The sequence below is a fragment of the Streptopelia decaocto genome (assembly GCF_964273445.1).
Source record: "Streptopelia decaocto genome assembly, chromosome: 20".
Classification (NCBI taxonomy): domain Eukaryota; kingdom Metazoa; phylum Chordata; class Aves; order Columbiformes; family Columbidae; genus Streptopelia; species Streptopelia decaocto.
The window spans coordinates 2420318-2433425 of NC_138675.1; the positions used below are offsets into that span (position 1 = coordinate 2420318).

At 49.4% G+C, this 13108-nt stretch overlaps 1 protein-coding gene across 3 annotated transcripts in view; it reads left to right on the top strand.

Moving 5' to 3' along the window:
* Nucleotides 1-1533: 1533 nt before the first annotated feature.
* PAX7 (paired box 7) overlaps nt 1534-13108 on the top strand; it is a gene marked incomplete at its 5' end in the record, with an annotated part of 94426 nt that continues 82851 nt past the window's right edge. For 2 of the 3 annotated variants that reach the window (XM_082069989.1, XM_082069991.1), the window contains 4 exons: nt 1534-1618; nt 3489-3724; nt 4384-4513; nt 5505-5633. In XM_082069989.1, the coding sequence (XP_081926115.1) occupies nt 1534-1618; nt 3489-3724; nt 4384-4513; nt 5505-5633 (580 nt within the window). Of the gene's footprint in view, nt 1619-3488; nt 3725-4383; nt 4514-5498; nt 5634-13108 lie in introns of all 3 variants that reach the window. The other variant, XM_082069990.1, reaches the window with a different exon arrangement.

The window sequence follows — 13108 nt, forward strand, 5'->3', positions numbered from 1 at the left end:
GAAGCGTCTCTGGCAGCTTTATTCCCCCTCCGCTCCTCCCCGGGATGTTTTTAAGGGAGGGGGAAGAGAAGTTTCCAGCGGTTTTGCACGGCAAAAGTCCTTTTACAGCTTCAAACAAAAGGGTTCGTGAGCCCTGGCGTCATGCCCCGCTGCGAGGAGGATTCCTGCCCCGCTCCTATTTTGAGGGGAAAACATTGACTATTTGTTCAGTCGGTCCCGGGTCAGCGAGCGAGCGAGAGAACGGGGGGGGAAGCACCGGAGTCCCCTGTCCCCCCCCCCCCCCCCCCCCAAAAAAAAAGGTACCAGCTGGGCAGCTCGGAACCCGTCTGTTAATTAAAGATGTGCTGTTAATGAGGGAGAAGCGCAGGGAGGTACCTGGGGTGATGCTGCGAGGGGGCAGGATGAGCCGCCTCCCAGCAAGGCAAGGGGGTGAAAATGGGTCCGGCCCCCTCCTGGGGGAGCGGGCAGGCAGCTGGGAGGGTTATTATATATATTTTATTTATTTTTAAAAATTATTTAATTTCTATTTTAATCCATACTGCAGTCCCTAGGCCGAGATCAGCCCCCCCGGGCCGGCCTTACCTATCCGGGACTCCCACGGATGTTCCCAAATTTCTTACGCAAAATTAAAATTAATAGAAACCACACAACACACCTTTCCTAAACTTTCTCCTCGCACCTTTCACCCCAATATATTTTCAAACCGGGAGAGGGGGACCCCGGCTTTCCATCACAAGGAAGCCAAGCCTAGTGATGAATAATAAGATCTTTTAAAAAAAAAGGCGAGCCCATAGCTTTGGGGGAAGCTGCTGCCTCTTATTGGTCCCTCGGCCCCGCCGTGGTACCCCCTTCCCCGGCCGGGAATAAAAGAAAGGAGCCGGAGCCTATCACAGCTCGTTCGTCCTCCCCACGGCCCCAACTTCGGCGCTTTAACAACTTCCAAACCCTCCATCTGACCCCCCCCATCTGACATCCCCCCCACGCCTTCTCCTCCTCCCACACCCCCCCCCCCCCCGTCACCAGCATCCCTTCAGCGCCAGGCACTTAAAAAAAAAAAGGCAACAACAAAATAAGGGGAGAACTCGGCTCCCCCCCCCACCCTCAAGCCCCCCCCAGCACTAAGCCCAGCCCAGCACCGAGACAACTTTGGCTGCGGCTGCTTCCCCCGGCAGTCCGGGCTACATTCCTCCGGAGCGCCCGCTCAGGCCGATTCTAACATAGCCCTAAAACTTTACCAGCGATTTCTGGTGGGTGATTTCCCCCCCTTTTTTTCCCCCCTCCCCACCCCTCCTTATTATTCTATTTATTTTTATTTATTTTGAATTTTTACCCCCTCGGAGCAAAGATTTCTCCCTTGTCTTTTTTGCAGCCGCGGGCTGGAAGAGAAGAAGCGCTTCGGCTCCGAGGAGTCCCCGCATCACCCCCCCAACCCCCCGGCCCGGTTCTCTCGATTCTCCCGGGGCTAAGGGGGTGCCCCCCCCGGTTTGGACCGGACCCGCTCCGCCACCCCGAGCCCCCTTTTCTTTCGCGACCATGGCAGCTCTGCCCGGGACGGTGCCTCGGATGATGCGCCCGGCTCCGGGGCAAAACTACCCTCGCACAGGCTTCCCCTTGGAAGGTAGGTCTGGGAAAACACCTCTTTAAAGCGCTCTACCCGCTCGGAATAACCCGGGGGGTGCTGCTCCGGGTGGGGATACAGCTGAACTTTGCAGCCGGGGGGGGTTCCCGACCTGAGCATCCAACTTCTCGCCGCTATTTAACTCCCTTTCCCGATGTAGCTTCTCCGTCCCCGCGAAATTACCGGGCTTTCCTTTGATTTTTATTTTCCCTTCCTATTTCAAGTAGTTTCGCGCATCCTGGACATTTTTTAGGGTAGGTTCTCATGGTTTGGGTTTTGTTTTCTTCCTTTTTAATTTTTTTTAAACCCGCAAATATCTCCACGATTTGATCTCCCCGAATAGGTGGGGAAAAGCAACCAAATTAACTGTTTTAAACTTTTCCGGGGGAAATTAAGAACAAAACCTCTAAGCTGGGAGCACCCACTGGCAGCCGAGATGTCCTTGGCCGGGGCTGGCGAGGGGAAAGGGGGGGGTTGGGGACACTTTGTAGCTGTCACCTCGCTAAGTGTCATCCCCACCTCGCAGCGCATCAACTTTCCCCATCAGCTGCTTTTTTCTTTGTATTACAGGATTATTATTTCTATGTAGGGGAAAAAAAAAAAAAAAAGGGAAAAAAATGCAAAATCAGAGCGGGACCCCTCTCCTCGCATTTATTAAACAGGAAAATTTTATCCCGATCGTGATCAAGTGGCAAAACTCAAACCTGTGGAAAACCACGCAGGCTGCAAAACATACAAGCTGGGGGGATTTGTTGAAGTGCTTTTCTGTAGCAAATGAAGTAAAACAGACGGCAAGGGAAAGGATCAAAGGATTACAACAATATTTGCACAACATGACTGGGAATAATGAAAAGAGAGAGCGGCCGGCGGTTTTAGTACCTCTTGAATGTAAAATTGGCCACTCGAGTGTTATCTGTCGATAATGATATATCCAGGGAGTGCTGGCCAAGTGACTTGGAATTAGTGGTGCATGATTCTTGTTAAATCGCGAGGCAATTTCTGGAATCGACTTTTTCTTTGTATAAAGAGAAAAAACAAATCCCCCCCCTCGCTTTCCGTGTCCCTCGCCCCCTTTCTGCAAATTACCCAGCTGAGTTCTCCCCCTCGCTTTTTGCTTTTTTTTTTTTTTTTTAATTTCCAGCCTGTGAAATCGTATTAATCTGCAAGATCGACATAGCGAGATATTAAACAAATTGGGGAGGGGGATTAAGGAGCCGCGGTTGCTCTGCGCAAGGTGTCGGGAAGCGACGCGGCTGCGGGAGCTCCGCGCTTATTCCGCATCTCCCCAAACCGCTTGACATAACCCAAAACCATAGAAAATAAGAAGGGGAGAAAAAAAGTGCAAGAGAGGGGAAAATAAATTAAAAAAAGGGGGGGGGGGGGTGTGAGGATATTAAAGGGGTTATTTCCAAAAGTTTGTTTGAAAGCGGATAGCCCCGTAATTTGAAACAAGAAGTGGACCGCGATTTTTTTTTGCGGGGGGAGAAAGGGAAGTTTTTGGGGGATCTATTTACCATATGGTTTTAAATCTTTCTCTGTAAAAACGTCGGCTGTGATTTAAAAAAGAAAAAGGTGTAAAATGCCAGAAATACATATACATAGACACAAACAGCTGCCACCTCGGAGTGCGGGCGAGGGGTGTGCGGGTCACGGACTATATTTTTCCCTCTATCGATGGGAAAAATCTTCCCTGTGATGCAGTGACAAATACCGAGGCCAGGGCTTGGGTGAGAGGCTTCTCCTTTCTTTTTAAAAACTCAAATACATGGCGAGAAGCTGAAGGTGTGGGGAGGGATGCTCTCCGTTTTGGTGGGTTTTTAACTTTTTTCCCTTCTTTTGTTTGGCGCTTTTCCCCCCCCGTCCTCTCCAGTTTCCACCCCGTTGGGTCAGGGCAGGGTGAACCAGCTCGGTGGGGTTTTTATCAACGGCCGACCGCTGCCCAACCACATCCGTCATAAAATCGTGGAGATGGCTCATCACGGGATCCGGCCCTGCGTGATTTCCCGACAGTTGCGGGTCTCCCACGGTTGCGTCTCCAAAATCCTCTGCAGGTACCAAGAAACCGGCTCCATCCGTCCCGGAGCCATCGGAGGCAGCAAACCCAGGGTGAGTGCAATGCCGGGGACCAGCTAAACCGCCCTCTTTACATTCAAAAAATTCAGATTGTTATTTAGGGGGTGGAAGTTTTCTCAGGTGCACACGCAGGGAAAAGGGAGAGGAGGGGAGGGGGCTTTAATAAAGCTGCAGTTTGCCGGCTCGGGGGGTAGAAACCGGTGCCGAGTTGAAGGTTGTGAATAAATTAAAGTTGTGGGGTGTTTTTTTCCCCACACACACGGTGTGCAACAAGTGGTGCCGCGTTCAAGTATTTGCTTCGGCCCCAGTTTGTGGGGAGGAGGCGAACCACCGTGTTTTGGGGAATAATAAGTGACTGGGTGTATATAAAACCCCCCCCCCCCAAAAAAAAAACCATCCCTTTCACCGCATCCCTGTCTGTGACTCAGGGTAAACACATCCTGGCTGATGGGCTTGGTCCCCAGAGATTCTGCTTTTAGGATAGCAAATATTTGGAAGAGAAGAGCCTTCCCCCAGCTTTTTTTTCCCCTCCTTTTCCCCCTTCAAATCCCTATTCTTGACCCCCAAACAAGCAGCCAGGGCAAGGCGGGTTGAACCGAACAGCTTCTCTTTTCAATTAAAAGCGTTTTCTCTCTTCCCCTTCCCTCCCTCCACACACGCTGGCACACACCGGTGTCCCTTGATCACAAAAGCAGGTTGCGACTCCCGACGTGGAGAAGAAAATCGAGGAATACAAACGGGAAAACCCCGGGATGTTTAGCTGGGAGATCCGAGACCGGCTGCTGAAGGATGGGCACTGCGACCGGAGCACCGTGCCCTCAGGTGAGGAGACAACTTGGCAAGAAGGACACCCCAATACCCCCAGAAAGATGGAGAAAAATAATTATCACCACTAAAAATAGTTCCAGGGGCTATAAGCATCTTCTTGGCCTTTGCTTTGATAGGGGAGGGGGGGAAAAAAATCACTTCAAGTGAACCCACAGCAGCAAATAAACACCAGGCGATGGGGCTTGTGCCCCGGCTGTGCTGCGGTCTGCTGGAAAAACAAACACAAACAAACCGATTTTCCTGATTTATTCCAACTGCTTTGAAAGCCAGAGAGCTCCTGGTGTGGAGGGAGACCCCAAATCCAGGATTAAAGGAGACCCTGGTTGTTCTAGTGGGATTTGCCTGTTCTGTGGGGGCTGCAGAGCAGTGTTTCCATCAGCCAGGGATCCCCACCACCTCTGGAAAGTGGCCCCATACCCCAGTATTGGGTCTGCAGGGATGCGTGAGCTCTTTAGGTCCTGGCTGAGAGTTCCTCTCTGTTTTGGGGGGCTGAGCCTTCTCTGCAGGACACGTCCCCCAAAGCAGGACAGGGCCTAGGGCTGAACCCAGGCTGTGGGGTCCCATTTGGGGCTGGGGTGAAAGCTGGATGCTGGGGGGCTTTTTGCTGTTACAAAGCAGTTGGTGACCCTGGGGGTGCGCACCCCAGGGTGCTGCACCAGCGCTGGTGCTCTGTGGGGTGTCATACACAATCCGGTGCCGCCCGTGCCGGGTGTCTCAGGGGGACAGTGATGAGCGCGTCCAACTTTGGGTGTCCAGCTTGGCAACTCAGTGTGATGGTGGGGATGAACCCAAGGGTGTTTTGGGGTACACAGAGGATCGGGCAGGTGTGTACCCCTGGGAAAAGGGGGTGTGGGTGCCCTTTGTGTGTGCACAAGGCCTCCTGCCCAAGTTCTGCAGAAAACCTTGGGTTTTCTCGGCTGGCTCCCACTTTACCTTCCCAGGCAGCTTATACTTGCCTTTTTGTCTTTGACTGTCTGAGGTTTAGTGAGTTCGATTAGCCGTGTGCTACGCATCAAATTCGGGAAGAAAGAAGAAGAGGAGGACTGCGACAAAAAGGAGGAAGATGGAGAGAAGAAGGCCAAGCACAGCATAGACGGCATCCTGGGCGACAAAGGTAAAGGTGACCGTGCGTGTCCCTGGGGTTGGGTTGGAGGGGACATTTGGGAGAGGGGACACGTCCCTCCCTACCAAGAATAAGACAGGGGATGGCTCCAGAGCTTCGTGCGTTCGTCCTTTCCAAAAAATGATTGATGGTAGAGTCGTGGGTGTGATGCAGGGCCCCGCAAGGGGAAGGTGGTACCAGCCTCGGGCTGAGGATGCTTTCCCAGGAGGAAGAGTTGTTGGTGTTTTGCTCTGGATCAATTATTTATAAAAGGGGAAAAGGAGATGTCTGGGGGGGAGAAAGCATCTCTGATTCCTTAAATGAATTTGTTAAACAGATTTTTCTCCTGCTCTCTAAGTGGTCCCCTGAAACTCTGGCTGACAGTTGACCAATTTGGCCAATCAATATCAATTAGAGAAGCCGGGATCGGTGCTGCGCTGGGGCTGCCGCGGAGCCACCGGTGCCGGGGAAGCGCCGAGGGGAGATGGGGGTCCCCAGATTGGAGGAAATGGGGGGCTGTACCCCCAAATAAAATCAGAAAAAATAAACCTCGGCGTTTCTGATGGAGGGCTGGAGGCCAGGCCGGTGGTGGGGCAAGCAGGGTTCCCTGTTATCGTCTCCCGTGGTTGGTGCTTTCTTCTTTTGGGAGGCAAAAAGGAACTTCTTAAAGCTCCTGTGCTGTATATATGGGGTGGGGGATAAGGCACGGCTGGAGCGGTGCTTGTAATTTGTTTTTTTTGGCAAGCTTGGGAGGGATGATGATTTCTCTTCACCCCAAAAAAGGGGGCAAGATATTGCATTTTTAGGGAGCATAATTGAGGTTTATCTATAAGGGTGTTTGCAAAGACACGGGGAAGTTTTAAGCCACGGGAGGGAGGAGATGCTGTGATGGTTTAGGCAGAAAATGATTTCCTTGTGTCGCCGAGCTCAGCGCCTTTGCGGAGGGGGGTGGGATGGCAATTAAACAAATCTTGGGGATGTGCTTCAGGAAATCGAGGTTTGCTATTTTTTTTTTCTAAATTGATGTTAAAATGGCGATGGCCATTGGGGTTGGGTTGGTCGGGGTTTTTGGGAATTTGCAATATGATCGGTGTCAGGCCCAGAGGGAGAGCAGCGAGAGGTATTTTATGTATGAGGAGGGAATCGTTTCCAAAGTTTCTCACTAGCCCCGAAGTTTTCCCCATTTTGGGACAATGCGAGTGAATGGGGAGATATTAAAGTGGGGGGAATTTGGGGTAGGAAAAAAAAGCTTCTCCGTGTCACCATCAAACATTAGTGGGAGTTTTAAATGAAGGTGCACAAAAGGGGTTTCTTTAAGGATCCGATCCTTTTTCTTTATTTTCCCCCCAACCTTGAAGATGAACTTCACTTACAAAGACCTTCAAGTCTATTGAAGCTTTATAAGCAAAAGATTCCTGCCCACAAAAGCAAACAGGAGCTAAAAAAAAAAGAAGAAAGGGGGGGCAAAAAAGGGGGAAAAAACCTTAGGCTGCCTTAAAAATGGAGTAAAGGGATGGGGGAGGGAGGGCTTGTCTATTCTCATTCAAAATTCTGCAAGGAGGAAAAAAAGTTGGGACAAAGGGCCAAGGAAGGGAAGAAAGGGAGATAAATTATTCAAAACTCCCTGCTGTTAGATAGTTTTGTAATATTATAGGACCGTCTGTTGGAAAAAGGATGGCCGTTGGACGGTGCAAAATGTTGCTTGTGATTTGGAAACAGGCGATGCTCATTTGCAAATCGGGGCTATTGTGTCCGCGAAACCTCCCCCCCCACATCACTTTGGGGTGTTTTTAATTTTATTGGGGAGCGGGGAGATTGGGGGGGGGAAGATTTATTTTATTCGAGCCTCATCACTTTGAAAAAAAATATATTAGAATTTTTAGAGCGCTGATATTTTTTCTCTTGTCCGTGTTTTCTCCATCACCCCCCCCCCCAAAAGCAAAATAAAGAGCGAAGGAGCTGGAGGCTTTTTATTCCTTAATAACATGCAGGAGTGCGTGTCAATAAGCAAAACAAAACACCCTCTTCTTCCTTCATGGGTAATATCGCGGACAAATCAACCACGAGCCCCCGTTTCTTTATGAAACCAGCCCGGTCTGAATCGAGGGCTAATTTGGGCAAATTCCTGATCGCGGAGCCCGCGGAGCGGCGCGTTACCCCCGAGCGCTCCCTCTCCCATCCCCGGAGAGAAATCGCCATTTATCAGGAATTTAGATTTAGTTTGGGTTTTTCCTCCCCCGCAATCGCGTCCCGGGTCTGTAGATTTGTGGAGGAATCGCCCCAAAAAGCTTTTGATTTGGGGTTTTATTTGGAGGGAGGGAACATGAAGCGCAGAAGCGGCGATTTGGCAGCGTCGGAGCCGGCGCTGCCGCGACCACCGCAATTAAAAAAAAAAAAAACAAGAATAATTTTAAAAATCTTTTAAAGAATTACCACCGTCAATGTGTATTTTCACGTCTGGAAAAGTTTTAATGGCCCCAATTAAGGTAATTGATGATTCAACTTGTAAAGCACTCGGAGGTGGTGAGTGCGCGCTGTATATTTTTGCGTTGTTTTTTTAAATCAGAAATAACAATCTTTAAAGATTTCTCCCCCCCGCACCCCCTACCAATTTTCCTGGGAGGTTTGCAATGAAATAAAACTACTACGGCCCTCCTGACACTTGTTCTCCAGCTCTGCTTTTACTGCGTGGGTTTGAGTTTTGCTTTTATTTAAATAATGCGGGGGTTTTATTATTGCAGATGGGGGGAAAAAAAAACAACTTTGTTTTGGCCTTTTTTTCCTCTTGACAAACGCCTTTGCTCCATTTGCGGGTTCTCCTTGCGGGGAGCCGGAGGAAGACAGCCCTAAATGCTCTCTCTTTTTAAGTGTTAAAGAAAGCTTCCACCCTGCGCCTGTTTCTTTCTATCGTCTGCTTGGCATTTAATAATGTTAAGACTTATTAGAGCTGGTAATGAAAACTGTGGCTGTTGAATAGGGAGCTGTGTTGGAGAAGGGTGTAATAGCTCCAAGGCATGCTAAGAAATGTATTTATCCCCAATCAGTACTCACTCTCTGAGTTCCCAGCACAAACGTTAAGTTGAAGGGTTTTAAGGCAGATTAAATTGAGCCTTTATTTCTTTGCACTTTCATCTTTAAACGGCTCACTCCAGCTAGCCCTGGGCATATATTCATGAGGCTTCACTTTTTTTTATATTTTTTATTTTTTTTTATCCTTGTTAAGACCGAGTTATTATTATTTGGGGTTGTTGTTATTTATTATGACTGGTGGGGTTTATTAGGGAGGGTCACGGGTGGGTGATGCGCGGTTCTGCCGCACCTCTGAGGTGTTTGATGGGGATGGAGAAGGACAAGGAGGGGGTGTCATTTGGGCAACACCCCAAAATTTAAAGGGGTGCTGTGGAACCTCATCCTGGCGGGGTATTAATTGCAACCAGACGCGGGTGGAAGTGTTGGGGTTATGGGCGATGTGCCTGCCCTGGAGGAGAGGGGACAGTTTAGAGGCTCCGTGTCACCCCACGGTCACGGGTGGGAGCAGCCGGTCCTGTCCCCCCCTCACGTACGGTCCCAGGATGCAGGATCCCTGCAGAGGATGCTCCCATCGCCTCCCATCTGGGGTGAAAACATCGATTTTTTTAATTAACTTTCCCACCCCTGCTTTATTTCTCTGAACTCCCCTTTACCGCACGGAGTTTCTTCCACCGCTCGATTATTTTTTCCTTCGCCCCTCACCCGCGCCTCGTGGAAATATTGCGTGGGATGGGGAAACCCAAGTGGGAAAGGCGAGGATAACACAAGGGGGTGTTTTTATCAGGGGTGGGAAATGCATACAGGTGTGAACAGTGTGTGCGAGGGGGGTATTTGGACACTCGGAGGTGATAACAGATTAATTTGTTAGTGGGCACTGCCGCTTGTGTCGGGTTTTTTGGGGAGGCTGGAGAGAGGAGAAAGGTGTTTGGACTGGGTGTAGAAGGTCCTGCCAAATTTATTTAGGCTCAGGGGGAGGGAAGGGATAGGGAAAAAGAGGGGGGACGCCCCCACTGCTGGGAAAGGGCTTTGTTTCCCAAGCTGGGGGGTGAAAACAGGGGCTATGGAGTCAATTTATCAGCAAAAAATCTGCATCGATTTAAAACCAACAAGCGCTTTCTCTGTAAATGTATGTTTAGAAGGGAGTTGGGGGGGGGACAAGCGAGGGGGGGGGGGGGAAGAGACACTTCATCAAATCAAGGGATTACGAAAGGTTGGCAATCTAATCAAACAGAGACCAGGCGGGATTTGTGAGTGTTGCGAGTGGGATCAGCTCTAATAATGGGGGGCAGGAAAGAGATAGGGTAGTGTCAAGCAATTCATTGGCTTTAGGCTGAGTTATTCTGTGCATATTTCAGGGAGAAAGAGGAGGGAAAAAGGAGGAAAAAAAAAAAAAGGGAGAGGGAGAAGGAAGGGGGGGCTGGATGTGAGCACACACGGAGCTTACATGTCACAAAAAAAGCTGAGACAAATGAGGTACAACAATAAACACAGATAACAATTACAAAGGCAAACAGTGGCTTTTGGGAACAAGTAGCTGCAGAACCTGGTCTACATAAACAAAGTAGGCAAATGTTTGCAAGATAAACTCCTTCCTAAATCAAGTGTGACGGGAAGGAGAGAAGAGAGGAGGAGAGATAAGGTTGGAAGGGGGAATAAACGAGTATAATCTAATACAAGACGTTTTAAAAAACAAACTTAAGACAAGGATGCGGGGAGAGAGGTTCAATTATACAGCAGGAAGTGAAATAATATAAGGGAGATGTTTGTGATCCAGGGTTTGTTTGTGGTTTTTCTTTTTCTACATCACCCCCCTCCCCTCTCTCTCTCTTTCGGGGAGAAGAATAGGTTCAATTATAGACCGGGGAAAATATAAGGCAAATATTGATATCAGGAGCACTGGCTGGCAGGTGGGGTGCCCGGGGTTCAGCTCAGAAGGGAAAGGAAATCCATTGTAGACGTTATAATCTATAATTTGAAGGTGGATGGTAGATTACATGAGACCGGGGGGGGTTAGGAAGTAGATATTGGGCGATGGGGGGAGATGGATGCTGATAGAGCAGAAGAGGAAGGAAACTGCGAGGTCTAGTTCTAATCCGAGGTTTCGCCCATAATTGGGGTAGGAGAGAGGAGGCAGAGATTGAATTAAGCGGCAGGAAGGCGGTGAAATGTGCGATCCAGGTGTGTGCAGGGGTTGTTCGGAAACAAACAGATCCCCCCCACCAAAAAACACCCCTTTTAACCCTCAAATAATTCAAAGAAGTAGTTTAAGGCTGTGTCGGGGCTTATTCTCTTTTACAGAGGCATGTATATATGGATATTTCCAAATGAGAATTGTATATAAGAGAGGAGAGACGTGTCTGCAGTGTGGTTAAAGGAATTAGATATTTACCAGTTTGAAATAAGCCTGGTTATAAAAAAAGGGAGAGAGAGAGAGAGACACTGAAAAGATGAGACGGGAGAACACTTCAAACGAATTCATCATCTGGAGTGGTGAAGGGGAGATTTAGAGACAGTATTGGGAAGTTATTTAGATATTAATAACATATTTTCCTGAGGCGTCAGGAGTGCCTCCATACGCACTTTTTTCTCGCAGCTATTTGGCTGGGTGAAATATGGGAGACCCAAATGTTGGGAAGAGATAACACAATCAGCCTAGCCCTGGTCCTGTGACTGCATCATAGCATTAAACCCGGATTAACCTCCCCTTTCTCCCCCTCTCCCAGTTTCCCCCCCCCCCCCTCACCAAAGCCCCCCCGAGAAGCTTTCCAAATTTTTCAGGGGAATTTACATGGCAGGATTTTAAAGCACATATAACACTAGCCTTAAAGCTGTAAGGTACTTACTCGAGCATTAGGGTAAGGCGGAGGGGGGAAGTATCTTTCTGAAAATTACGTTTGCTACAAAAGAAATAAGCAAATAAGGGACCCTCTTAAGACCTGAGCTTTGGAGATATTATATATTTATAGAGAGTATTCTTAAAAAAAAAAAAAGCCCATTTCAATCAGCTGCCACATTACTGTTCTCTCTACCACTGGGGTTTGCTGCTTTTTTTAATCTGAACTTCAGTCCGATTTGGGCTCTTTTTTAGGGGATAAGAAGATGCTGGGGGGGTCCCAAGTGGGAAAACAGCAGAGGGCTCTGAGCTGGGGAGGGGGAACCCCCATGTTCCCCAGCTCCTGCCCAACCCTGGAACAACCAGAGCCCCCGGGGGTTGGGTTTTTGGGGGGGGATCCTTGTCCCCTCCTCTTCAATCAGCCCCCAAACAAGCAGAAATTAAGGATTTGGGAAGCGCAGGTGCAGCTCACTGGGGGAGGAGAGGTTAGGATGGGCATGCGGCTTTGCCGGCGTGCCCGGGGGTGGGAGGTTTAACATCACCCCCCAGTCTGTCGGCATCTCCCTCTCCCCAAAAACACTTGCTCCCCGCCCCGGGGATGGTCCCCGCTCGCTCGGGCCCTCCCGTGCGCTCGCACTTCGCAGGATCTCGCCACAAAAGAAATTAGATGTCAGCTAATGCCTGTTTATAAAGACATTTGTCATCCGGAATTGGGGAGAACTGAGGAAGAGATGAGGAGGTGCGGGGGAGGGAGAGGACCAGAATCGGAGCTTTTAGTATTATTATTTTTTTTGTAAAGGCAGAATATGAAGGTGGAAGTGATGATGATATTGGGGGGACACAGTCTGGCACTGACCCTTGCACTTGAGCGGACTTCAGGTCTGTCGGGTTGTGGCTCCTTGGAGGGGGTTTGCATCTCCTTGGAGGGGCTGGGGAGAGGGGGGGGAGAAAAATATAAAAAAGTAGGTGAGGAAAAGTAGAGGCAGCTTGAGGAAATTGAGAAGCTTATAGTCTTTGATCCTTGGATGCTTTTCCTTATCAGAAACATTTGTGGTGACACCGGTACAAAGGAAGTTCATCATATTACAGACTGCTCGGGCTGCTTGCAGGAATCACTGTCTATTAATTAGCAGGCGCTCTGTCTTGTGGGACATACGAGATCTGAGGCAACATATTACTTGCTTGGATGGCTCTGGGTCCTGTGATGAATTGTTGTAAAGGGCCGTTTGCTGTTTATAGGCTCTGCAGGGATAGCCAAGGCAGGGGGGAGGACCCTCGGCTCATTCATGAAATATATCTATATCTATCAATCTATAGCCGGAGATGAGGAGGGAGAGGAGAAGGGGGTCGCTCATTCATGAAGTCTGGAGCGGGGGAGACATCTTGGCTCATCCATTTTGTGCGGAGCTCTGGGGCTCCTGGAGAGTTTTGGGGCTCAAGGGGAAGAAGACAAGGAAAAGAAGTGCTTGTTTATAGTTGTTTTAAAATTGAAAAATAGCTTTAAAAGGCGAGCCAAGTGTCCTTGCAAAGAGGGCAAGGGAGATGAGGGGGCCGCGCTAGAAATGAAGGGTTTCCCTGCCCTCACGGCATCCCACCCGGGGGATGCTCCGCTTGCGCCTCCACC